At 47.1% G+C, this 24,821-nt stretch overlaps 1 protein-coding gene and 1 long non-coding RNA gene across 4 annotated transcripts in view; both read right to left on the bottom strand.

The window, feature by feature from the left end:
* NR2E1 (nuclear receptor subfamily 2 group E member 1) overlaps positions 1-9,105 on the bottom strand; it is a 28,034-nt gene extending 18,929 nt beyond the window's left edge. For 2 of the 3 annotated variants that reach the window (XM_083731427.1, XM_083731429.1), the window contains exon 1: positions 1,064-1,108. In XM_083731427.1, coding sequence (XP_083587553.1) covers positions 1,064-1,103 — 40 coding nt within the window. In that variant the 5' untranslated portion in view covers positions 1,104-1,108. Of the gene's footprint in view, positions 1-1,063; positions 1,109-8,907 lie in introns of those variants that run through there. The other variant, XM_083731428.1, reaches the window with a different exon arrangement.
* An 8,534-nt stretch (positions 9,106-17,639) lies between these two features.
* Positions 17,640-24,821, bottom strand: part of LOC310841054 — a 37,926-nt gene continuing 30,744 nt past the window's right edge. Inside the window, exons 3-4 of the long non-coding RNA XR_014562305.1 lie at positions 19,633-19,868; positions 17,640-19,200 (exon numbers count right to left, since the gene is read on the bottom strand). This is a non-coding gene — a long non-coding RNA (uncharacterized lncRNA). The remainder of the gene's footprint in view (positions 19,201-19,632; positions 19,869-24,821) is intronic.

Below are 24,821 nucleotides of genomic sequence, written 5' to 3'. Positions count from 1 at the left end.
CTGCATAGCTTTTAGGCACCCGGGGGGACGGGACATTTAGGTCTTTGGCTTTTCATTATCATGGCTTCCATGACTGAGTGGGATGTTTCAATCCACCTATTTAAAAATAGAATTGTCTTTTAGATATTTTTGTTTGTTTCATTTTAACCTGACTTTAATGTATTTGTTTGTTTTATATTGTAAGTAACTTAAGAGTTACTTTGGTAAAAAAGGAAGTGACTAGTAAATAAATAAAATAAATAAAGCCATCCTACATATTAGGATTGTAGAAGCAATTGTAAAACATGGAATGGTCAGGAGGTGATGGTAGTGGTGAGAAGATCAGTGTTAACTGTGGGCTTCACAACTAAAGTAATACACATGCTCCTTTTAAAAACAACAACATTGAGCCCAGAGTATAAAATCAACTTGTTGCACCACTCCCAGCTTTTCAGGGACTTCTTTCTGGCTGCATTTGCTTTGATCAGGAGCCCAGCATCTGCAAGTCCTCTCCTGCCATGTTACAGGAGTAGCAGCAGAAATTCTGGCTGGAGGGGGCGGGAATTAGACGGTGGTACACTCAGGCAGGACTTTGGAACAGAAGTCCAGAGTCTCATTCAGCAGGAGAAGGACCCTCAAACGCAGCAGGGTTGGCACATCACATTGTGGAGGAAGTGAAGTAAGAAGCCTTTGCCTATCTAAAGACAACTACCCTCTACAAGACCATTAAGTCCTCACTTCCCCTCTGGAAACAGAAGCTTGTACTTCCTTAGTGTTGCTACCCTAAGCTCTCCTGCACCCCCGGCCTCTGCACCTTCCCTGGGAATGAAGCAATAGCAGGACTTCTGGGCAAATGTGTACAGGATCCTCAAGTGACTAGGAAATAGAATAATAGAATTGGAAGGGACCCTGAGGATCATCTAGTCCAACCCCCTGCAATGCAGGAATATGCAGATGTCCCATACGGGGATCGAACCGGCAATCTTGGCATTATCAGCACCATACTCTAACCAACTGAGCCATCCAAATAGTTTCACTGGCTTACTCCTTGTTCGAACAAGCATGGATTTGATTTATGCCTTACACTTATCTGCTGCCTTAACTTCCAGGAGCTCAGTGTGCATAGTTTCTTTCCCCATCCCATTTTTCTAACAACAACCCTGCGAGGTGGGTTACTCTGAAAGATGGCGATTAGCAGAAGGTCGCTCATGAAGCTTCATGGCTAAGTGGGGATTTGAATTGGTGCCTCCCCAGCCCTTAATCCAACACGCCGCTGCTACACTAAACAGATTTATAGTTCAGTCTATCCATGTTTACTCAGAAGCAAGATTGAAGCCCAGGGAATTTTCTTCCAAGTAAACTTGCTTGGGAGTGCAGCCTTCTTCTTTTAGCTCTGGTTAGAAGTAATGATATTTAATCCTGAGCTGGCAGGAAACCGAAAGAGCATCGAGTGTCCAATCTGCTCATACTGAAACCTGGTAAAGAAGGAGAATCTACCACCTTCTCGGAGGCAGCCACTGTGGAACAGCTCTTAAAATCAACCAGGTTTTATTTCGATTAAGGGCACATTCCTAAAGACATGAGGCTCAAACCTAAACCTGTCAGGTGTTAAGTCCTAAGGGAACGAATGGGGTTTGCTTACGAGAAAGCAGGCAGAGGCTTGTCCGATGACTTGGGCAAAGCCCAGTCATACTCTGGGGAAACTGCTAAGTAAACACCTGTAGGATTGCGCTACGCCATCCTCTGGTGCACAGCCGGTGCTTTACAGACCCAGACTAAGGAAACGGGAACTTCGCATTAGGTGGGTTATGCCTTAATGTTCTGTGTCGCAGAAGAACCGCTCACCTAATAATACACCCCAGTTCTCTTCTCGCCCCACTTTCTCAGTCAGAAAGTCCTACTGATGCCAACGGTCCTTACGCTCAAGTAAGCGCGTCCTCAGCTGACTAAAAGGAACAGGCTCAAAACTGATACCCGCAAGCACCAGCATCTACTGGTCTAACATCTCAGCCCCGGGGCGTTTCCGGGGACCCCAAGCCCTCCTTGCAAATGCCTTTGGGATAAAGTTTAGCCGTCAGCCTGCGATGGTGGGCAAACCTACGTTACAGCCGCTGGAGCTTGCTGGCAAAATTCAAGGCGCTTAGGATCGGGCTATTCAAAAGTGAGAGCAGCATTTCAAAGGTCAACGGGTAGTTCTCGAGGAAAAGTTTGGGAATGTCCCAGCGGCAGTTTCATCTCTGAAGCTGCAGCCCCTTCTAGCCCCGCTACAACGGGAGGCCCCACGGAGACCGCAATCCTACGGACTGCGGGCTAATATACTCTGCAAACAGCAAAGGCATTCGAAGGATTGCGTTGCGCCTAAGAGGGTTGCAGGGGCGTAGCCTGGACTTATTTTAGAGGGAGCCGGTTTCGTGGGGGGGACGGACAGAACCGAATTATCTACGACGCAATTGGTCAGTTAGTTAAGTATTTTTTATTTATTTACTTGATTTGGTGGGGGCAGCTGTCCCCCCTTCACTCCATCCTCTGGAGCAAATGTATTTGTTAGAATATAATAATAATGGCATTGTAAAAAGTGAGGAGGACTTCGGATCGGATTCGTGCCGGGTCCCATACATTTGCAACCCGGAGGAAAGACGTGCTCTGTTCAAGGTGGCTTACTTCCCAGGTGCAGGGCGGAGGTGTGCGGCCTTTGCACTGCAGCAGAGGGCCTGCTTCCAAGTTAGGCTGCAATCCAGTCTCCACTTACCTGGCAGTAAGTCCCATTGAACTCAGTGGGGCTCCCTTGTGAGTGGGCAGGCATATGTTTGCAGGGAGGGCAGCCTGAAAGCTGTAAACCTCTTAAGATGGGGCGCAATGAAGTCTAAGGGACTTGGAAGATTTAGGCGCAAGGCACCATCTTTTTGCAGCTGAGCGGGCAGAGAGCAAGAGGAATATTCGGAAAAGGAGACGGGGCTTCCAGCCTTTACCTATGTGTGTGACTGGGATGGCTGGTTGCCCGAATGGCGTCGTCGGGGGGGGGGGGCACGGAATTCCGAGCAGATTCTTCCGCTTTCTGGAGCAGCGAGGCCGGCGAGAGCGCTGCTCCGAGACCTGGCTTCTGGGCTTGGGGCGGGGCCCTGAAACAATGCCTCCCCGGCAGACAATAGGGACATTAGATAACGTGTTAACTTAATGATTTCCCCCTATGGAGAACTCGTTTGACTGCCTCCAATCAGCGCAAGCTGCCAGCCGCGGCCCGCTTCTCCTCCAAATGAAACCCGACAGCTGCTATATGCGGGGCCGGCGGGAGGAAGGGGGATTAGGTGGTGGGGCGCGCTGGGAAGCGGAGAGAGGGGGGCGCGAGGGAGGGAGGAGGGATCCTTCCAAGGAGGAGGAGGAGGAGGGAAAGAGAGAGGGGGGGGGGAATCAGTCACAACAGGTCCGGGGAAAGGACAACGCTCAGGAATCTTCAGCCCTCCCCCTCGAGATGAAAAGTGAAGTTTGGCTGCCGTGTGAATGTGGGTGGTGGTTTGCGGAGCGGGGGGGGGGGGGAGCGGGAAGGTAAGCGATCTCCAGGAGAGCCGGGCGAGCCAAGCTTGGCTTCTGGAGCTGTGTAATTACACGCCCTCCTTGCCACCTGCCTATTGGGTCACCAGTGACCCGTCAAAAAGAGTAGCATGGGAATTCGCATTGCAGACAATGGCCACAGGGGAGAGCACTCGACTCCCCCTCCCGCCTCCTCCCGCCCCTCCCCTGCCTCTCACACCGCTCTTGGCCGGCTCTCGCTCTCTCTCAGCCCCCCCCCCCCCCCCCGCACGTCCTCCAGGCAGCCACTGCTGGACTTTCCACTCTCAAAGAGGGGAAAAGGCAAGGAAATCGGACATGCCACGGTGCCATCGCCCGGCGTTGGATTTCATCGCTCCTTAATCGGACAAAACGCGCGCAACTCCTTATGCAAATCCCAAACTCGCCTTCTGGGCTTCTGCCCCCGCTCCTCGTTTGTTTGTTTTTTTCCACTTGCGCATCTCAGACTCGCTCTTTCCCATCTCTCTCTGCCTCTGCCCCACAAACCGATTTCAAAGGCTCGATCGATAGGACTTCACGTCGAAGTGCAGGCGGGAGGTGCCACGCCACCGAGGATGAGATCCCCCTGCACGGGGCGGGGGGGGGATCCTTGAGCTCACTTCCGAGTTAAAAAACCTCAGAGGGTCGAGTTTGAGGGCGCGACATTTCTCCAGAGCGGGGGGGGGCGTCCTTTTGGTGGCTCTGTCCCCCAAGGCGTCCGACCCAAAGCCGTCCCTGTGACTACGAGCCGCTGGCTTGAAATAGTCTAACCAGGCTTCCAGTCGCGTTGAAATCCATCGGATTTCTTTCTGAGCCAGCAGAGGATCTAGTCGTAAATATATTCAGAGGGCGGTAAACATCATATTAAGTGTAAAGTAAATAACCAGTTTACTTCCCAGTATTTCTGGAGATACCATTCCCCAAATCGTAGCACCTTGGTTCTAGGGTTTTGCTTAAAAAAGAAGAAAAAGAAAAGGGGAAATAAAATAGGAAAATAGTTATGACCCTGAGAGTCATAACTATTTTAGAAAATCTGAAATAGCGCTTTTAGGAGTACCTGAGGTATAACCATTAAAGCCCCTAGTTGTATATCTAGAATAAATTTTTAAAAATTAAATTCCTAAATTTAAATATTTTAAAAATGTATAGCTCTTACTTCAGAGCAGCCCAATTTACTCCTCAGGGGCTGAATGCAGGATAAGTGCAATTACATACTTGTAGCCGGTTTCTAATAATATTTATTCTGAGCAAAAAGTTATTCTAAGTTCAAATGGATTTATTTCCACGTGTATTTTTACACGCGCGGGCGCGCACAGGGTTAAGATGGTAAAACTTTGTTCGTTTACTTGGGAGTAAGCTGCTCTGGTATCCTAATCCAGAGTAAAAGTGCCTAGGAAAATTGAGGGCGGCAAAATATTCCAGCGGCGAATACAGAATAACGGAACATGCACAACTGTTTTAGCGTCCCCGAACAGGCGTGCAATTTTGACAAGCCAATTCAGCCACAGTTTAACTTTTAATTTCACTGGGACCCCCACGTATTCCACCACATTGTATATTCCTTATTTGCATTAAGTTTGTTTATATTAAACCTCCGCCCACAGAATTTCTTCCCGCGGCCTGCGGAAAAACTAATGGCCTTAATTAATGCCCGGGAGGATTCCTCTAAACACCTCCGGATCCGCTCGCCCTGCCCAGATTCGGGATCGATTCTGCTCTGTTCTTGTATTGTTTCTCCTATCTCCGACGCCCAACGTAGCTAGCTATATCTGACCTCTTGTTTCTGCTCTATATTAAGTGCTTATATTGTATTGGTGCCGTTGAATATGCCTGCTTATTTGGCAACCAGGCACCCACTTCAGACAGGAGATAGGATAAGCTGGATATTAGATTCGCTGTCTCTTTAATTTCCTTATTCTCCTTCCATTGCTAGCTTAAACATTGCACACCGAAATAGGCAACAGAATAGCCTACTATAATTGCGCGCGCGGGGGGGGGGGGGGAATCCAGCCACAATCCAGCGCGTTTAAATCCTACGAATTCCGAAAGGAGAAGCTTAAAAACTCTCGCCATTGAAACCCTGCGGGTCTCAACTTCGGCAGTGCCTCTTTTCTCGCCTTCGCCACCGTACTCTTCTGCTGCAAACTTTGGCTCCCTGCCCTCCGCTTACCCCCTCCACCATTTTAATGGCATTTGGAGAGGGTGGGTGTCAGTCTCTCAGCCCATTAATGTGTCCTCCCCCCACCTCCAGCAACCATGGCTCCTGTGCTGAGAATAAAATTCCGAAGGATGCCAGGCGAACGAGGGACCCCGTTAACTTGACACGAGGTCACCAGATAACTGATTAACCCCTGTTTAAAGGCCCCAGAAGTCTAACGGGAAAGACAAACGCGGCTCGGGCGGCGCTGGGAAACCGTTTGGAACATCCCTCGACGGGGCGTCCGGGGCGGGGGCACTTTTTTTGTGTGTGTGTGCGCGCCTCCTAATTGCTTAAAGATATATGGCAGCTTCGATTACTGTAATTACCATCAGAGGCTGTTGAAAGAAGTTAGGCTGCTTTGCGAGGACTCCTCGACGGGGTCTTGTTACCACCCAAGCAGAGAGATCACATCTGACATCACTCCAGCCTGGCGGAAGGGAAAGCGGAGCCAGCGCCAAAGGCCGGAGGAGACGCGGCCGCTTCTGCGCCACGGCTCGGGACTAGACGGGCTGTTCAAGGCCTGGCGAGGGGCGCCCTCCCTCCAAGGGGCGCAGGAGATCGCCCCAGTCCTCCTCAAGGCAGGGCCGAGGTCCTGCGGGGGAGTAAAGGCCAGAGGGATCAGTGGGGAGGGGTCCGCCAGGGGGGAAATGGCGTGAGAAGCCACAGCTTCTATCCTGCAGAATAAATAACCAAGTTTCCGCATACCCCGAAATAGAAAATGTTCCCCAACTCATAAACAGGGGACGATCCAAATAGAGCCGAGCAGCTTAAAGTCTGTGGATTGATTATTATTTTTTAATCCATTTGAATCCCCCCAAACCGCAGATTGAGACCAGTCACCTAAAATCAAGGCTGTCGTGCCAATGTCATTCAAACCAACGGCGCTTGGTTTTTGTTTATTGATATCAGTTAGGATTGTGAACAGAGTCCGGTTTTGTTTTTTTGTTTGGAGGAAAGAACTCGCTGACCACGTAATAAAACTCTCCTAGCTGCAAAAACGTTGCGTTTGGATCATTTCTGGAGCCTTAAGGCGGATCAATGGCAAGTTTAGATGCAAGCAAACGGAAACTGGCCGGGACGGAGTTCCTCCGGAGCTAATCTTCCAGCGGCGTTTATTCCGTTATGCCAAGTTAATTTTGTTTTTAAGCTATCCCGGGCGGGCTGCAGACGGGGCAGGAGAAGTCCGTCTCGCCTCCTTGAAATGACGGAAACTTACTTCCAAGTAACATCCCGACCCCACTAGGGATCTCATTCCCAGGTCACAGAAATCGCATTTAGTTAAAAAGAAAAGAAAAGAAAAAGAAAGAAAGAAAGAAAGAAAGAAAGAAAGAAAGAAAGAAAGACTGTCCTAACACATTTCTCTCTCACACACAAACATCCCTTCCCGGTTTACACCACATTCTTTATTTCTCCTTAGGGATAAAGTTATCCGAGAGAACCTGTGACGGCCCTCAGTGTAAGAAGCGACAGAGTCCCAAGAAGGGGAGGTAACGGGGACACTCGGGGAGCCCATCTCCCCGAGGCAGTTTGGTTCAACCCCAGGGACTAGCGGAACAACAAGGCCAAACTCAGGGGGCTGCGGCAAAAAGCTGCATCAACTTTGAACACACGCCCACTGGATCCTGGCGACTAAATTCTAAGGTAACAGATATAAAGAATCGAGCTGTAAGGCGGCAGTTCCATGCACGATGACCTGGAGGAAGCTCCATTGAAAGTAGAACTACTCTCGAGCAAATTATCCATAGCCTCCATAATTTCACAAAGTTGGCCCGAGAATAATTTCCACCTCTCTTTAGATAACAGTCTGCACGTCCCCTGGCAAGAGCAACGCAGGTGTCCCGTCCCCTGACCCCTCCAAAGATTGCGGGAAAACAGACGGGAGAGGTTTGCTCTAGATGGATCCAAAGGGATTTTGCTACCAGATCAATCCCGCTAACCTCCCCGCTCCCAGCCCCAAACTATATTTTGGTGATCCTCAAATACAGAAAAAAAAACTTTTACTTTCTCTTTTTGCTGTGATGATGGTGGTGTACACACACACACACACACACACACACAGAGAGAGAGAGAGAGAGAGAGAGAGAGAGAGAGAGAGAGAGAGATCCTCTTTTATATATTTTGCTCGCTGGGGAAAAGTTTCAATATCGAGCGATGCCAGATAACTCGGAATAAAGTTAGTCTGCAGTTACAGCAAGCAACACGCGCGCTAGAAGAGGAGGAAGAAGAGGGTGGAGAGGAAATAAAGGGAGACGATTCGTGAGCTCAAATGCGCCCTTTTTGGGGGGGAGGCATTTCTACACGCACGTGCTTCTCTTTCTCCAAAGGCATTTTTGATGTTGCTAAAAAAAAGTCACCGTGGCCCCACGCTCTCGCCCTAAAATGACCTGGTCCACCCGTCGCCTTACATCAAACTAGATCGTGTACATTACTGACCCTATTATGTATATTACGACCAAAAAAAGAGGGGGGACACCCACCCCAAAGTCCCTTCTTGGATTTCTGGAGTCTGAAGCCAACTCCAAGCCCGAGCGGTCAATCAGACTTAAAGAAAGAAATCCCTCCGTTATGAGGTGTACCCGGATTTAGGATTAAGGGAAATGTGACTTTTAAGTTGTTTCTGCTTCTCCCTTTCGCAGGATTATTCGGTAAGGCTGGAAATGGTGTGCAAAGTATTCCCGTCAAATCCTCTTTCCAGAGAACGGCTCCCTCCCTCCTCCTCCTTGGCATTCAACTCCGAAGTTTCGGGCTGCTCTCCCTTCTCTTTCTAAAACGGATTAAGAGCAGCAGAAGGAAGTTGCGCAGGTCGATCGGCATCGCGATCTCCGCCGTGGGAAAGCGACCCGCGTGCGCAACTCTTTGACTCGATCGCGACCTACCAGCGCCCCATCCTTACCCCCCCCCCCCACCGCGATCAGAAAGGGGAAATCTGAAGTTCATTACAGGCCCGGAGAAAACAACCTCCAAAATCCCAAAGCCACGCAGCGCGATCCTCCGCAGACCCCCTTGCGAGGAAAGCCCCTCCGCGTGGGCTTGCTCCCGGGAAGCGCGCTTTGCGGAAGATCCAGACTCGGAGCGAGAGGACACCCCCCGCCCCGCCGCCTCAGAGGCACCCAGCCTGGCCCGGGGGCAGCGAAGCCACTCGCCCCCCTCCGCGCCCCCGCTCCCCGCTGCGCGTTACCCACTTGTGGATCCCGCCGGCTTGCTCATGGCGGAGTCCCTCGGGGCGGCGGCGCCTCCGGCTGGGGCTTCTTTCCCGGAGGCGGCGAGCGGGCGCTGCGGCTTCTCCTCCGGCTCCCTCGGGGCAGCTGCCTCAGGGTTCCTCCCGCGGGCGAAAGCGACGCATCTCCTCCTCCTCCTCCTCGCCCGCCTCCCGCCTCCCCAAACCACTTTCCTCAGAGGACGGTCCTGCCGGGCAGAGAGAGGGGAAACTTTTCTTTTTTTGGCGGGAGGAGCTGACGGGGCGCGGGGCGGCGGGAGGGGGGAGAGAGAGTTTGGCTTCGCTCGCTTGCTGCTTCTTTTCCAAGGGAAGGGAGACGCCAGTGGCTCTTCAGAAGGAGGAGAAGTTCGTCGTCGTCGTCCCTCCGGAGGCTTCGAGGAAGGGGGCGGCGGCGCGGTGGGGCTGGCGAGAAGAAGGGGGGGCTCGGCATGAAGAGCCCCACGGCGAGAGGAGGACGCCGGAGCTGCGCTGCGCGGCTCAGGGCGCCGAGGCAGAGATCAGAGGCGGGTAAATCATAAAAAGGAACCGGGGGTGGCGGTGGTGCGGGGGGGGGGCAACGTCAGAAGAGGCAGGGTCTGGTGCTCAGAAAGTGAATGGCACCGAGCGGAGAGAGGAAAAAAAGTGAAAGGTTTCCAGAAGTTCACCACACGGGCTGACTTTGTGCTTTGAGCCTCCAGCCTGAAGCGCCTATCATACCCCCCGGGAGCGCTGACAGGCAGCCCGTCGGGAGGGGGGAGGGGGCTCCTCTCGCCTCCGTCCCTCCTCTTCCTCCATCTCGCCCCCCCTCCCTCCAACCACCTTCACAGCGAGCCAGTTCTGGGCGATGTGCGTGACGTCAGCTGGAGGGAGGGGGTGTTAAATTCTAATGCTATTAATGAACCTCCCAGCGGCTTCTGCACAGGAGTTTGGAAAAGGCGAGTCCGGAGCGTTTCTCTCCTTCTCACTCTCGCTTCTTACCAGCTTTGGATGCAAACACAAACAAATAAATAATAAATACATATTTTTAAAAAAGTTTTTTTTAAAAATAGGGATCTCTTCTCCTACAATCCGATTTCCCTCTTTAGCGGCGTGGTTGACTTGTTAATGGTCCACCAGCCTCCCTCGGGACTTTCTCCAAGGAAAGCGTCCCTCCCGGCCAGGCGGGGGCGCACTCCAGAGTCCAGGGGGCGAGAGATGGCCTGTACGCGAGGCTCCAGCCTCTTCGCCCAGGTTGGGGGGAGCAAGGGAAGCGGCGATGGGGGGGGGGGGAATTGCTTCTAACTCCCTCCACCTCATTCCATTTTGCTCCCGATCCCGAGAGTTCTTCCAGGCTTCCATTCTACGCGCACTCCCTTGAAGAAAGCCACTGTAGGAAACAGAAGTGGCTCTTTTTTTTTTGCTGCTGCTGCAGAAACGTGCATGGTGGATCGGGCCCCACCAGCTTCTGAAGCCTGGATGATGATGCTCAGGTGGTGGTGGTCTTGCGATTCCTCCTCGTCCTGAGTTTTGGGGCGGGAAAGTCCCCTCCCGGTGGTGAAGCTCGGCCTGCAATTCGCCCTGGGCCCCAGCGCCAAGGCAGCTCCTCCTGCGAGGTCTTCAGCGTTTGCTGCGCAGCCACGTGGGCGCTGCTGATGCTGTCGGCCTACAAGTTAAGGCTGTTGTAAGGACTGGCGAGTGACGGGAACACTCGAAAAATAATGGTCTCCCTTTAGTCAGGGCTGTGATTGGATCATCTGCCCGCCCTCGAAGTACTTCGCTAGGTTACGCAGGATTCCTAAGGAACATGGAAAACTGAATCAGACCATTTGCAGGGGACCTTTCCTATGCCAAAAGCCAGTGCGCCCCCCCCCCCACAGCCAATGGCTTCCCCGGCTGTTCTTCAGGGACAGGCGTTCAAAGCAGAAGTGCATGCAGGTGTGTCTGGGCATCTGTCTATATACTTATGTGTGCATAGCTGGTTCCCAAGACTGAAGCACGATTATGTGAACACAACTGATCTGGTTTGCCCAGCACAGCATCCCCCTAGCTGGTGCTCTCCGGATGTTGCTCGACAACTCCCGTAAGATCTCTGACCATTGGCCGTGCTGGCTGGGGCTGATGGGAGTTGGAGTCCGGATCATCTGGGTTGAGGGGCAACAGGTTGAAGGAGGCTGGCTTAGAATGATAGTGATGCTGCATGTCCAAAGATCTTCCCAGTCTACACATGTCCTCTTGGAGAAATTACGCACCGCAAGCAATGCTCTCCCCCTCGCCCCCCACGTTACGACTATCAGGTCGCTGCAGTAGCCGAAGAAATGATTCTCCCACCCGCTAGAAATGCTTCTTTCGTTCAAGCGACCGACCCAGCAAATGGTGAACTGAGCCATCAGGACACAGCAGCAGGCAAAATCTCCCCAAGTGACTAGTCCAGGCATAGGCAAACTCCGGCCCTCCAGATGTTTGGGACTACAATTCCCATAATCCCTAGTTTAACAGGACCAGTGGTCGGGGATGATGGGAATTGTAGTCCCGAACATCTGGAGGGCCGAGGTTTGCCTACGCCTGGACTAGTCCGTATGATCTAAGTTCCCCATCTCATCCCAACCTGGAACAAGCAGCCACTCCGAAACGCGGAGTCTTCGCTCTAAACAGGTGGCCTTAATCCTGCGTCCCTCCCCGAGCCCCCATCTCCTGCTATGGCTGAGTTCTAATGGTAGCCATCTCTGATATCCCAGAGGGACTGGAAAGAGAAGCTGCTGAATTACAACTTATCACTAAACTTAAAACCATGGAGAAACCTGGCCTGAACAAAGACCTTGGATTCTTATCTCATTATACATGACAAAGCCATTTTTCACCTTTTCACCCCTTGCTTCTTCCTGTAAGACCTATTGCAGTCGTTATCAACAGGCTCATCACAGCTATCTGCCAATCACCCATTCCCACCAGCCTTCTGAGTAATACCCCTCCCCACCTTCTCACTATATAGAAGGGTCTGGAAACTTCTGTTTCAGTGTATCTGAAGAAGTGTGCATGCACACGAAAGCTCATACCAAGAACTGACTTAGTTGGTCTTTAAGGTGCTACTGGAAGGAATTTTTTTGTTTTGATCCCAGGGGGAAGAGTTTATTCATCAAGACTGGACATCCCCACAGAACTGAACACCAACGGGCAACAGATCTGATCCCATTTCCACAAACCACTGTACTTGAGATTTATTTCAATTGGATGAGAAAGTTTTTTAATGTACTTTATGCAAACTTGGATATTTATCCCCCGTCTTTTATCTTTTGAACCCCGAAGGCTTGTTATAATGCAACCAAAGCGAATGGTTAAAACAATAGATTTAACAATCCATCGTAAGATACGCAATGAATTCTTATTCCAGAACACAAACCTTTCCTAGCAGGTAACCCCAGCGCCACCACGATTTCAGAAAATTTCATTGAACTAACACCAGCCTCTTAAAGGAAGCTCCTTATTTGGGATCCCGGGATCAAGCAATTCTGCAGGATACCCTCAGACAGTCAGTAAGTGGAAGCTGTGGTTCCAATTCTGCCGCTTCATTCCACAGGGGACCAAAGTAGACCCTTCTGCTCAGAGGATGGGGGGCTCTTACCCAGATCTGCAGCAGTCCCTCTTTTACACACACACACACACACACACACACACACCCGGCTCGTCCTAAGTTGCCCCCCCATCTTCTCAGCCCCCAAACGATAAAAAAGGACCTAGTCAAAGAGAGCCATTATCCGAGCCCCTGATCTTTAAGAGATTACTAAACTCGAACTTTAAACCCAATCAGAGGCTCTGTCAGTAGAACAAGAGCTTATTAACCTCTCCCAGGGAAGGGGGCTGCTTTGGGGGGCTTTACATCGCTTCGATAGGGGGGGTGTCCGCGCGGAAAGGAGGAGGGGAGTCTGGAGAGAGACCCTCCCGTTCAATCCCATCAGTCGATGGGGGGATGTAAAGGGTTGGCGGCATTGTTTCGCGTGCATGTCAAGGGGATGTTTTTACCCCAGGCGCCGCAGATCTTGCTGCGGATCAGCAGTCAGCACGTTTAATTAAATCGGCTACAGTTCTCTAACGACATAACGAGGAGGGGAGATCCTTTGGCTGTGAGCCTCTTTGCGGAATTGGTCATGGTGTATTTATTGCTTTCGGATTTGCAGTAAATAATCCCTTTGCTTAAAAGAGGAAATGATTTCTTTCTTTCTTTTAAAGAAGAGGGGGAAAGGAGAGATCAACTGCATAGGTGAGATGGCAGGTTATGTTTTGTTTCAGGCGCTTGCAGCAGCAAGCTTCTCCAGACTGCACGGCCTTGTTGTGGTCACCTCTGCTATGTGGCCACCAGAATCAACCCCCTAACAAAGCAAAAGGTTATTGGGAGGGATTCTGATTCAGGTGTATGAAGCCTTATGGAACCGCCCTGTGTCATCCGAGTCCACAAACCAACAGTCTGATGCGTAGGTAGAGGAACACCACTTCTTGGGCTGGACCTTGCAATATGCAGGTAGAAATATGTCCTCTGCCAGCTATCTGGCAAATCCCTGTCTGCAGAGTTGAGGCCACCCTGACATGCAACAACATTCATCTATCAAACATCCACGGGGTGGACTCTATGCACACTGAGTCATCATTGGATTGTTTTGACACCCCCCACCCCTTTCCACAATTATGGTTCTTTCCTACAGATTTTTTGGTACTTATGTGGAGTTTGGGTTTACTCTTTTGTGTGTGTGTGGTGGTTCCATATTGGTTACATTTGCGCAAGCAAATAAAGACTTGAACCAAAAACAGAGGGAATGAGAAACAAGCAATTCAGGATTATAATTGGTGATTAAAGTTTTGGTTGATTAGAATCCATCAGAATGATTAGAATGGATCCACAGACCTAAGCTTATGTGCTCTTTGAGCTGCATGGAATTCAGACCAAACCAAATGTTATTCCCCAATCCATTGCGCTATTGAAAATGGTAACGGCAGGTCCATGTTCCCTTTCAGCAGCATATGTAGAATTTCCCTCGAGTCCACAATTCCTTGCTTGGATCAGCAGTAGCTGTGAGATACAGTGGTACCTCGGGTTACATATGCTTCAGGTTACAGACTCCGCTAACCCAGAAATATTGCTTCAGGTTAAGAACTTTGCTTCAGGATGAGAACAGAAATTGTGCTCCGGCGGCACGGCAGCAGCAGGAGGCCCCATTAGCTAAAGTGGTGCTTCAGGTTAAGAACAGACCTCCGGAACGAATTAAGTACTTAACCCGAGGTACCACTGTATTTACAATGCAGTCAAAAACCAACCATGCATGTTTGCTGGATAGGCACACGAGAGGAGCAGAAGCTCAGAGTGCTGTAAATTTCCTAGAGAGGACCCAGAGAGACACACCCACAGTGCCTTGTTAGGGGGAGGGACCATACATACATACATACATACATACAACCTCTTCACCTGGCTGGGCACTTCCTCTTTGCACTTCATCTCACCAATGTAAAAGCTTCATTACTCAGACACCACTTTAAACTAGACTAAAGTATGTCTTTGTAACCTGATGATCATTTTAAGCCTGCCTGAATGAGGCTGCAGTATCTGTTACTCTTCAACAAGTATTCTAAGTGAGTAAATGTTATATTTACTGTTTACAAGACTGTGTGATGATTGCGTTAAGGGGAGAAAAGGGGAAATACCAGGAGAATCCAGTCTGCACTAAAGCATCATGGATCACTTAAACTAAAAGACTAAAACTAGACTATCAAAACTTCCTTATTTTAAGCTGCAAATAGATGCACTTTGCTGAACTCACAAACATGAGGAAGGAAGGATAATATTGAATAAATATATCCTCTCCAAGTTTCTATACATATCCCTACAGCAGCTGCAGGAAAAATGTCCTGATGTCAAGAGACAGGGAAAGTTCTGTGAGAGATTATGGAGGGGAAAGGACAGGCCATTTTTGCGGCAGGATAACTTCTACTTTGGCCTCAAATTTCCATTGTAAGTACAGAATCTTTTTGGAACCCTACACCCATTCATTCATTCATTCATTCATTCTGTCGGACAAGACAGAAGCTTCTTGGGAAGTCGAGTCCAAAGAATCCAAAGTGTGCAGAAGTGAGTCCCAGGTGAGCTGAGCTGCCTGACAGCAGGGCAAGCATGAGGACCAGTTGCAAAGCACTCGCTCTCTGTGAATGTATCTTCAAGGAGAGGCAAGGGGAGGAGTAATACCAGAGTCCAGGCTGCCTGCGCTAACAAAAGCTATCAGTCACCAAGCATTCTCCTGCTCCCTCCATTCAGAGATGAAGCAGTGCAGGCAATTCAGCCACAGTTCACTTGCAGCAATGAAACGCCCCATTAATCACATATATGCCTTCAGAAAAGGAAATGCCAGCCCTGCACTGGCTTGTCTGCCTCCATTGGTATCTGACCTGCCAGTACATCGGGAGACAAATTCCCTTCTAACAGGGGTCTGGATTGACTGGTTAATTCACTTCTTTGAGGAGTATATTTATTGATTCAATGGGTGACTTCAGCCAAGGTTACTTCCAGAGAAAATGGACCTCGTGTGGGTAACAGCCTCTCAGTGTTTGCTAAAAGAGGGGGAAGCCGTGCTTCACTTAGGCTGCTATCACCTTTTATTTCTTCTTTGTCCTGGCCCTGGCTCTCCGCCTTTGACAGCACAACAGGCTGACACACAGATATTATGCAGGTGAAGCGCTCCCTGCTCCCTGCTCCCTGCACTGGCACAGGGGCAAGGGCTGGGGGGCGGGGCGGGGCGGGGAGCAACTAAAATCCTGCCTGTCAGGCTGGCAAAGGCATGGCAAAAGACTCTGGGTGTAATTTTAGCTTCACTCAGTGGCACCTGCAGGCTAAGCAATATTTCTTAAATGTTTAAAATTTGGGCAAATTAACATTTGGGAGCATCCTCCAGCAACCCAGCTTTCAGCCAATTAATTGGTTGCAATATTACAGCATCTCCCTAAGTATCAGGTTTCAAAGTTATTTAATAAATGCAATTTTAAATTGCTTCTGTTTGGCGCAATAACCCACATGGCTAATACTCACTTATCAGGTCCGTGCAACTTAAAATTTAAAATTTTCTCCTCTGTTCTTTCCATTATCGGTGGTCAATAATGCTCACAATACTTACAATTGCCATCTGAAACAGCAGCCAATAATCAATTAAAACTTAGCTAATAGACCTACAACAATCAAATCAGAAAAACACCCACAGCTTGTATGTATGGTCATATACCAAAGAGCCAATGAATCAGCAGCCTTTATCCTCATGATATCACAGCTACTGTTAGATCAATGTTCCATCTTCATGGCACTGTTCTTTTACTATGGTGTTGAAATTCATGACCAATAATATTTAAAACATTTTCTAATTCCTAAAAGTCATGTTATATGCTGACATTATGGGATCTATTAGAAAGGAACGAGGTCCACTAACAAATATTTGTCTGTGATTGTTGTCACCTGAATTCTTATTAACTCCCTCCAGGAAGGCTGTTACATAAACAACAGCTTCAGTATGTTTGTGATCACAGAGAATCAAGTTCCAGAAGACGATGCATGATGTGAAAACACTCTAAGCATACTAGGCACGTATGACCCAAAATTCTATAAGGCAGTGATGTGCTTATAGAGTGCTCTGTATTTGTGATGCGACAGAACTCTGCATGCACACCTGCTCAGCTTTCAGAAATGGAGAATACACTCTGTGGAAGATGAAAGATTCTGCATCCTATCTGCTGCACAGCATCTTTCCCGGGAAAAGAAGTCCTTGTTGCATATAGAAAGTACCATTTATTTGTTGAAGCCCTCATATATTCATCAATGTCTGAAATTATGTAGAAGTTCCATTTAAATCCATATTCAGGATGTGGAATGAAGTGTACAATATTTCTCACTACTTAAAAAACTGGTGTACGTATGTGAGAGAGAATGACGGAGGGAGACTACAAGACCATGATCTATGGTGGCATGTATAATTTTACATTGTATGTTTAGCATACTCATTCAAAGAACCATAGAATTGTAGAGTTGGAAGGAAACCCAGGAGGCATCTAGTCCAACCCCTTGCAATGCAGGAATCCTGCCCACAGCCTTCCCTGGGTGTGCTTGAACCACCAACCTTCTGGTTAATGGCCAGTGGCACTGATTCATTGCAGCACAGGTATATGAGCAGAGGTTGTACTGCTATTATAACAGATCATAGCACAATTTGACATGGTAAACACATGGGTAAAGCACACATGAGATTCTAATTTATTTGCTTTAACAAGAATGCCAATGAACCAGAGTTATGGGAGGAGCATGGTGTAAAGTCATAATATCTATTAAGCAACTGCAAGGCGTCACAGCAAAGAGGTATGTGTTGTCATAAGCACTTTTCATTCTAGGTACAGTGGTACCTCGGGTTACATATGCTTCAGGTTACAGACTCTGCTAACCCAGAAATAGTGCTTCAGGTTAAGAACTTTGCTTCAGGATGAAATTGTGCTCTTGCGGCACGGCAGCAGCAGGAGGCCCCATTAGCGAAAGTGGTGCTTCAGGTTAAGAACAGTTTCAGGTTAAGAACAGACCTCTGGAACGAATTAAGTACTCAACCCGATGTACCACTGTATAATGGTTCATTTGTGAAGGATTATCATCATGTAGTGAAACAATATTTTGCAAGCAAAATATGATTGCAAATGCACCAAGAAGATTAGTACTTAACCATTTCCCCCTGTTTGTTTAAATACAGTATTGTTGCATTTAAGGCTGTTAACAGCAAGTGGTTTGAACTAGTGAATACTTGTTAAAGGCCACCTGGGGTTTTGCTCTGTATGAGACTAAAGGAGCAAATCACCTCATGGATAAACAACAGGTCCTTGCCTTTCTGTTTTGTCTTTTCTGCATATGTGAAAGAAATATTCTCAACAATATGTAACCAAGGTGCCTACTTCTTCACTAGAGGGAGGAAATGAGCTGAGCCAACACAGTCAGCAGCAAGGACCTCAACAGAAAAGGCACCACGAGCTCAAACACCACAGTGGATTTCATTTAGGAATAAAAAAATCCAAAACGAAAACCCACCATCTAAAACACTCTTCTGGCTAGCGTAACAAACCAGGTAAAACAACTTAAGACAGATAATGTGAGATGTCAAACAATTAAAGCCACAAAGCCCAGCATCATAACTAAAAGCAGATCAAAATTAAAAGATCTCTAAGTCCAATTTAAAAACTAGTATAGGAGGAGACAGATATCTCTCAGGAGAGAGTTGGCAAACACAAATTTACCCCCACTTGCTATTCACACATCGTACACAGTGTGCACATGTTGAAACTGAGTAACCCCTGACTTATTCACAGCCCACCTTTCCTGCACACTCAACTATTCTGACAGCCTGACTCTCTGAAACCAGGTTATAGGAGGCATCAGAATTTTGAAGCTTGACATCTTTCAATTTTTTATATGACAGATCAAAAGCTTTCCATTAAATTCCAGTAGCTACAAGTTTGTGAAAAGTTGTAATACTTGCTATGTAAGTCATTTCTTTACGTCTTGACCACATTTTGTGGTATTAAAAGTTTGCTTCTCATAAAGATGACATAGACCGGTGCATTATATGAACACTAAGAGTCAGGAAATGCTCAACGTACAAGCGGGACCAACCAGTAAAACATCTGCTTCATTTAGATGGGAAATCTGTGCACTGGGGTCTTGGAATAAGTCTTTCTGTTGGGAAGTGGTGGTGAGGACTCATGTAAAGACATAATTTTATATTTGGGGTGGGTGGTGAGAAGCAATTTTTGTAGCGGGGCACAAGATTCACTGTAATGCCGAAAGGCATTGCTAGACTAAATTGCAGTCAATCAATCATAATGAATTTTAAGAACATTTGTTGTGGTCACTACTTATACTTCACAATAACCACAGATACACGTGAGAAAGAATCACATGTATCCTTAAGGCAGGAAGTATCAAGCCGTACAGCACTCTTTGAGATCTGCAGTTGGGAAATATTTTTATTAGGACCAACCAAACAACCTTCAGAGAGCACCAGGAAGCCATTCAAGCCAATGCCACTTCTCCACTGATCATTTGAAATCTTTCACACCTTTATCTGGTTTTGGAGACTGTCTTAATCTCTTCCCTTCAAATGTGAGATCTCAGAGACTCGCTTTAAAATATATGAATGTTAAGTAAATTTTCTACCAGAAAATTTGTGTTTGAGGCACAAAGTACAATCGCTCCCAGTTCCTCCTTTGTGGGTGGGGGAAGAGATTTGTAAAATATCTTTTCGTTCTGAAAGGAAAGAACTAGAAGTCACCCTAAAACAATTGATCTCTCTCTGTGGCCTATTCTCACAATGATAAACCTGTGTATAATTTCAGATTGCAGTTGGAATTTCACCGAACTGAATGTTCCTCTGTATGATTATAAAAACATTCTTGCACATAGAGAGCAACTAGGTCAGGGAGAAGGCTGGGAGAAGCACCTTCTCTCTGAAATTTAGCTTTTCTGTATGAAAATGATTTGTTTGTTTGTTTGTTTTTGTGTTGAAGAGCATATAAGCACCTGACTTCCTACTTGTCATTTCAAGTACTGGGTCTCTACCATGCCCTTCTGTTGCATCTTACTTGAAGTGACTTATAGCTCACAGATCTCAATATCTTTCTGCTAGCCTATGTGCATGTGTTCAGGTACGTGCTGTTCTGTATGAGCTACAAAGCTTACCAAATGGATGCTCCCACTTTCACTCCACTGTTGTTGTTGTTGTTTAGTCATGTCTGACTCTTCGTGACCCCATGGACCAGAGCACGCCAGGCACTCCTGTCTTCCACTGCCTCCCGCAGTTTGGTCAAACTCATGCTGGTAGCTTCGAGAACACTGTTCAGCCATCTTATCCTCTGTTGTCCCCTTCTCCACTGTAGCGAGTTATAGATTTTGCAAATTTTGCTCCGTAATTCCTGCTGGGAACAAACAAGTTGCTGTATTCAGTGGCAATAGTAAAACAACAAGTCTCAAAAACATAGCAAAGGCCTATTTTCAGTTTTTCTTGTGCTGGGCAGACTCTCCTTAGCTGCATCAAGTTATGCAAAAATGCCAACACCATGTCTGGTGTACAGTCTTGGAGGAACCTGTTTGGATCATTCTTATTGACCTCTTAGGGAAGCATTTGGAGGCTGCCAAATCTGCCTGGCCTAATGCAATGCTATGTAGTAATCATGACAATGACATGTAAAAGACTCTAAACCTACCCCCTTCCCGGCTTTAAGAAGTCAAAGCAGCTGTACAAAGAAGCTTGCTTGCTACATCTGTCTTGAGATGAACAGAGCCGCCTCATCTATCCCACCAATCCCATTTTTAACACTACCTCAGACCATGGGCTCTTCTTAGCCTACTGCACCTGCCCAGACTAGGCCTACAAAGAGATAGAGAGAGTGATGCATCTTATAAAAATAATAATTATGTGGCATTTTTTCCCTTTTTCTTTCCTTTTAAAGGTTGCTTCTGACAAATCTATCTATTTGGGGCAAATTGTCAGTGAGAAACTTCCGCTCGAACTCTTTGGGACAAAACTGGCTCTTTGAAAGGATAAATCCCATTGCATGAAGGCCCGAACAATGGCCAAATGGGTTGCTGTTGCCTTTGCTGCCACTGCTACTGCTGGGCCTGGGCCTCTGACAAAGGGCGGATTAATTGGTGCCGTGGCTGACTGGTTTGAGATGGCTCCACTCAGAGTGCGCTGCGGGGAGCCCCATTGACTGGGCCCCGAGTCCCACTTTTCACAAACTCCAAACAAAAGTCAATTTCTTTCTTATAAGGCAGGGGAGAAAGAGAGAGAGGGAGAGGGAGAGAGAGAGAAAATCACTTGGTGTTTGAGCTGGGGAAGGTGACTTGTTGGATTAGAGGACGTCATGCTCTCCCTGGCTGTCTCTCTCATGCTTTAATGTTATGTCTCCAAGAACACAAAAGTTAAAAGAGTGAGAGAGAGAGAGAGCAAAAGCAACTCATCTATTTCGATGAATATGTGACTTTCTCTCTGTTGTGCAAGTTAAATCTGGCATCCCATCTGAAGACTACTAAAGTGAAAACAACAGCATGAAGCTGGTAGTGTGTGTGTGCATTAACAGTGTGCAATCCTATACATGTATACTCAGAAGTAAGTCCTATTGAGGTTGGTGGATTGCTCCCAAGTAAGTGTCATAGGACTGCAGTGCAAAAGTTACACTAGCTCTTTATTTCTACGGTGTTTTGATGGGCACTGAATGGTTCATTTATTTTAATAAGATCTTGAGAGAGGATCCTGCTGCTTATGGGATTACTGGAAATGCGTGCTATTTTAAACACTATTCCATAAGAGTTGTACTGTATCTTTTCGCTGAACATCACAGCTGCATAAAACAGAATAGAAGTTTTTTTCTCAGAATGTATTAACTCTACATAACTCAGTGATATAGGCACCACCATCCTGCTTACAATGCCCTGTACTTTGAAAAATTGGATCTTGTATATTTTTTATTTTGCAAGGTAAACTGGGAAGCAGAAGTCAGCCAGCATGGATGCAAGTTTTACACAAACAGCCCTTTGTCTTGGCACATCAGTGCAACATCAGGCACAGGGAAGACTGTTGGAGATGAAATTTCATAACTGGCACATTTCATATGCAGAGGAGAAATTTATGACTTAAACAGGAGTCAAATGGGAAGAAAGACAAAATCAAATGTGCCCAGCTCCCTGCAGATTTTGGTTTCCTGCAGTTTTTCAAGAGGCAGAGTTTAGAATAGATTTTTTTGTGTACTACTTAATTACCTCAGTCATTATGATGATTGCATAATAGTTGATTCCTCATGTCATCATCATATTCAGATCTTTTCTTTTCTTTTAAAAAACACCCTGTGATTCCCTGCATAACACCACACAAGAGGAAAGGACAAAAACACAGCCCATGCCGGCAAGATTTCTCCTTTCATTAGTGTAGTATAATAATAGCTGTGCTCAACCTCCTTAGCATATGACAGTATCAAACATTGCAGGAGTTACCTGAGATGCACTCTCTTGGTGGTATTTTAAAAAGGGGAAATACGATTTTTCCATCATCCTTATAGGAATTTTCATGGTTTTTTCATCTGTTTTGGCTGAATTTGTGTGGTATCAAGGGTTGGGTGGAAGTATTAATTTAGTTCTTCTTCACTTATGCTAAAAGTCCTTAAAATATTGCTTTAGTTGTAATTTTTTTGGATCTGAACTATGTTGTTATTTAAAAGAAAGAAAGAAAAACAGCTTAATCAAACCGATTAAGCTAGAGGACTCCCTCTACCAGTGATCTCAGGTGGTGAGTACTGAGCAACTTTGCAGCCCAAACATGTCCACTGAGAAACAAGAAGCTGGCATCAACATATTATAGATAACCTTGTGGTTTGCAGAAGTATACAAAATATTTTTTTTAAGCCCTAAAGGGACAACACTATGAGAGCAGAACACATTCAGTGACCACAAAGGTTAAGTGTCTGCTGGAAAAGAAAACTTGAAGCTGAGGGGATGGGATGGAATATCTTGAAGGAACACATGGCTGGTGAGCTGGTTACCTAAAACCCTCAACAGGAATTCTCCTCTAAGGAGGAGCAGATGCACTGCAGCACTTTGCTGAAGGTCATACTGTTTAAATTAATTCACAGTGTACATAAGAACATAAAAGAGAACCTGCTGGATCAGGCCAATGGCCTATCTAGCATCCGGTTCTCACAGTGACCAAACAGATGCCTGTGAGAAGCCTGCAAGCAGGACCTGAGCACAAGAGCACTCTTCCCACTTGTGAATCCCAGAAACTGGCACTCAGAGGCTTCTCTTCTCAGACAGTGGAGGTGTAACACTGACATCATGGCTAGCAACCATAGCCTTGTCCTCCATGAATTTGTCTAATCCTCTTTTAAAGCCATCCAAGTTGGTGGCCATCTGCACCTCCTGTGGGAGCAAACTTACTATGCACCGTGTTCTTTCTTTTGTCTATTCTGAACCCTCCAACATTCAGCTTTGTTTGATGTCAATGACTTAAAGTGTTATGAGAAGAGAGAAAAACTTTCCCCTTTCCACTTTCTCTATGCCCTGCATAATTTTCATGCACTCTTATCATGATGCTTCTTCCTCACCTTTTCTCTATACTAAAGAGGCTCAAATGCTACAACCTTTCCTCGTAGGGGAGTTGCTCCAGCCCCATAATTATTTTGGTTACCCTTTTCTAGCTCTACAAAATCCTTTTTGAGGTGACCAGAACTGTATGCAGTATTCCAAATGCAGCTGCAACATAGATTTGTTATAATGGCATTCCGATAGCAATCCCTTTTTCTAATGATCCTTAGCATGGAATTTGCCTTTCTCACAGCTGCCACACACTGGACTGAACCATCTACCATGACGCCAAGGTCTCATACCTGGTCAGTGACCAGCAGTTCAGACCCATTGAGCATATATGTGAAATTAAGATTTTTGTTTGCCCTCCACACATCACTTTACACTTGCTTACATTGCATTGTATTTGGCATTTTATTATCCATTCTCTCAGGTGCTTTTGGAGCTCTTCACAATCACTTTTGAACCACCCTGAGCAATTCAGTATCGTAAAAAACTTGGTCACCTCACTCCTCGCTTCTAACTATAGATTATGTATGAACATTAAAGTACAGGTCTCATTACTGACCCTTGAGGGACCTCCACTTTCTACATCCTTCCACTGGGAGAACTGCCTCATTTACTCCTACTCTCTGCATGTTGTTATATAACGGTAACCAGTTCCTGATCCACAAAAGGACTTTTCCTCATTACTGCTAACGTTATGTTCGAGAACCAAGGTACCACTGTACCAAAAAGCAGACTAGGGCTGAGTGATATCTGGTTTTCAACATCATGATATATCAGCAGTTAAACATCCTGATATTCCGATATATCCTGATGTCTGAAATTGGAGACCAGGTGTGGGGATGAAGGAAGGAGCAGCCATGGAGATCGGATAGGTGGGGGAAGGAGACAAAGTGGAGTCACCTCCACTGCATGGTTTGAGTTGGAAGGGATGGGGATAGGGGGACAGCGGACAGCCAGTGGTGGTAGCCAGCGAAAATGTACTGGACACTGTGGCTGCTGCTGCTGTCCTGCTAACTGAGAAAAGCTGCTCTGCCTCACTGCCAGGGGAAGGTAGTACTATGGTGCCTTGAAGTGAGGGCAACCAGCTGCCTTGTTCTCCATCAGCATGAGGGGAAGGCAGCACCTCCCAATTGGCTACCTTGTTTTCCCTCAGCGTGAGGGAAGGCAGCTCAGGTCAGCAGTGCTATCAGCTGATTGTTGTTGTTGTTTAGTCATGTCCGACTCTTCGTGACCCCATGGACCAGAGCACGCCAGGCACTTCTGTCTTCCACTGCCTCCTGCAGTTTGGTCAAACTCATGCTGGTAGCTTCGAGAACACTATCCAACCATCTCGTCCTCTGTTGTCCCCTTTTCCTTGTGCCTGATATTGGCTGATATCATCATGCAATATTGGAGGATCCTTGAAATTCGCTGCCCTGCTCTCCCTTGCATGAGGAGTGATATGTTGCTGCGCATTGCCAGGTCAAAATCGTTATTGCAGTGTGATTTTTACCAACATATTGAAGAGTTACACAGCTCTAAAACAGACAATAAAATTTGTGATATTACCATGCAAAAATGACAAAAAAATAGTTGGGGGGGTGGCAAGGGATGGGGCCGTGGGCTCTCTGGGTGCATTGTGGGGACCCCCAGGGTCCCTGGACCCCTAATTGGGAACCACTGCTTTAGTAGGTTACTGAGACAGGACTTATCCTTGCAGCAGCCATGAATGTTCAGCTTCAGCAAACCTTGTTCTTCTATATGGTTGGTTATTTTATATTTAATGATTCTTTCCTCTAGTTTTC

Source organism: Podarcis gaigeae (genome assembly GCF_964106915.1).
Source record: "Podarcis gaigeae genome assembly, chromosome: 3".
Lineage (NCBI taxonomy): Eukaryota > Metazoa > Chordata > Lepidosauria > Squamata > Lacertidae > Podarcis > Podarcis gaigeae.
This window is presented reverse-complemented; position numbering and strand designations above follow the sequence as displayed.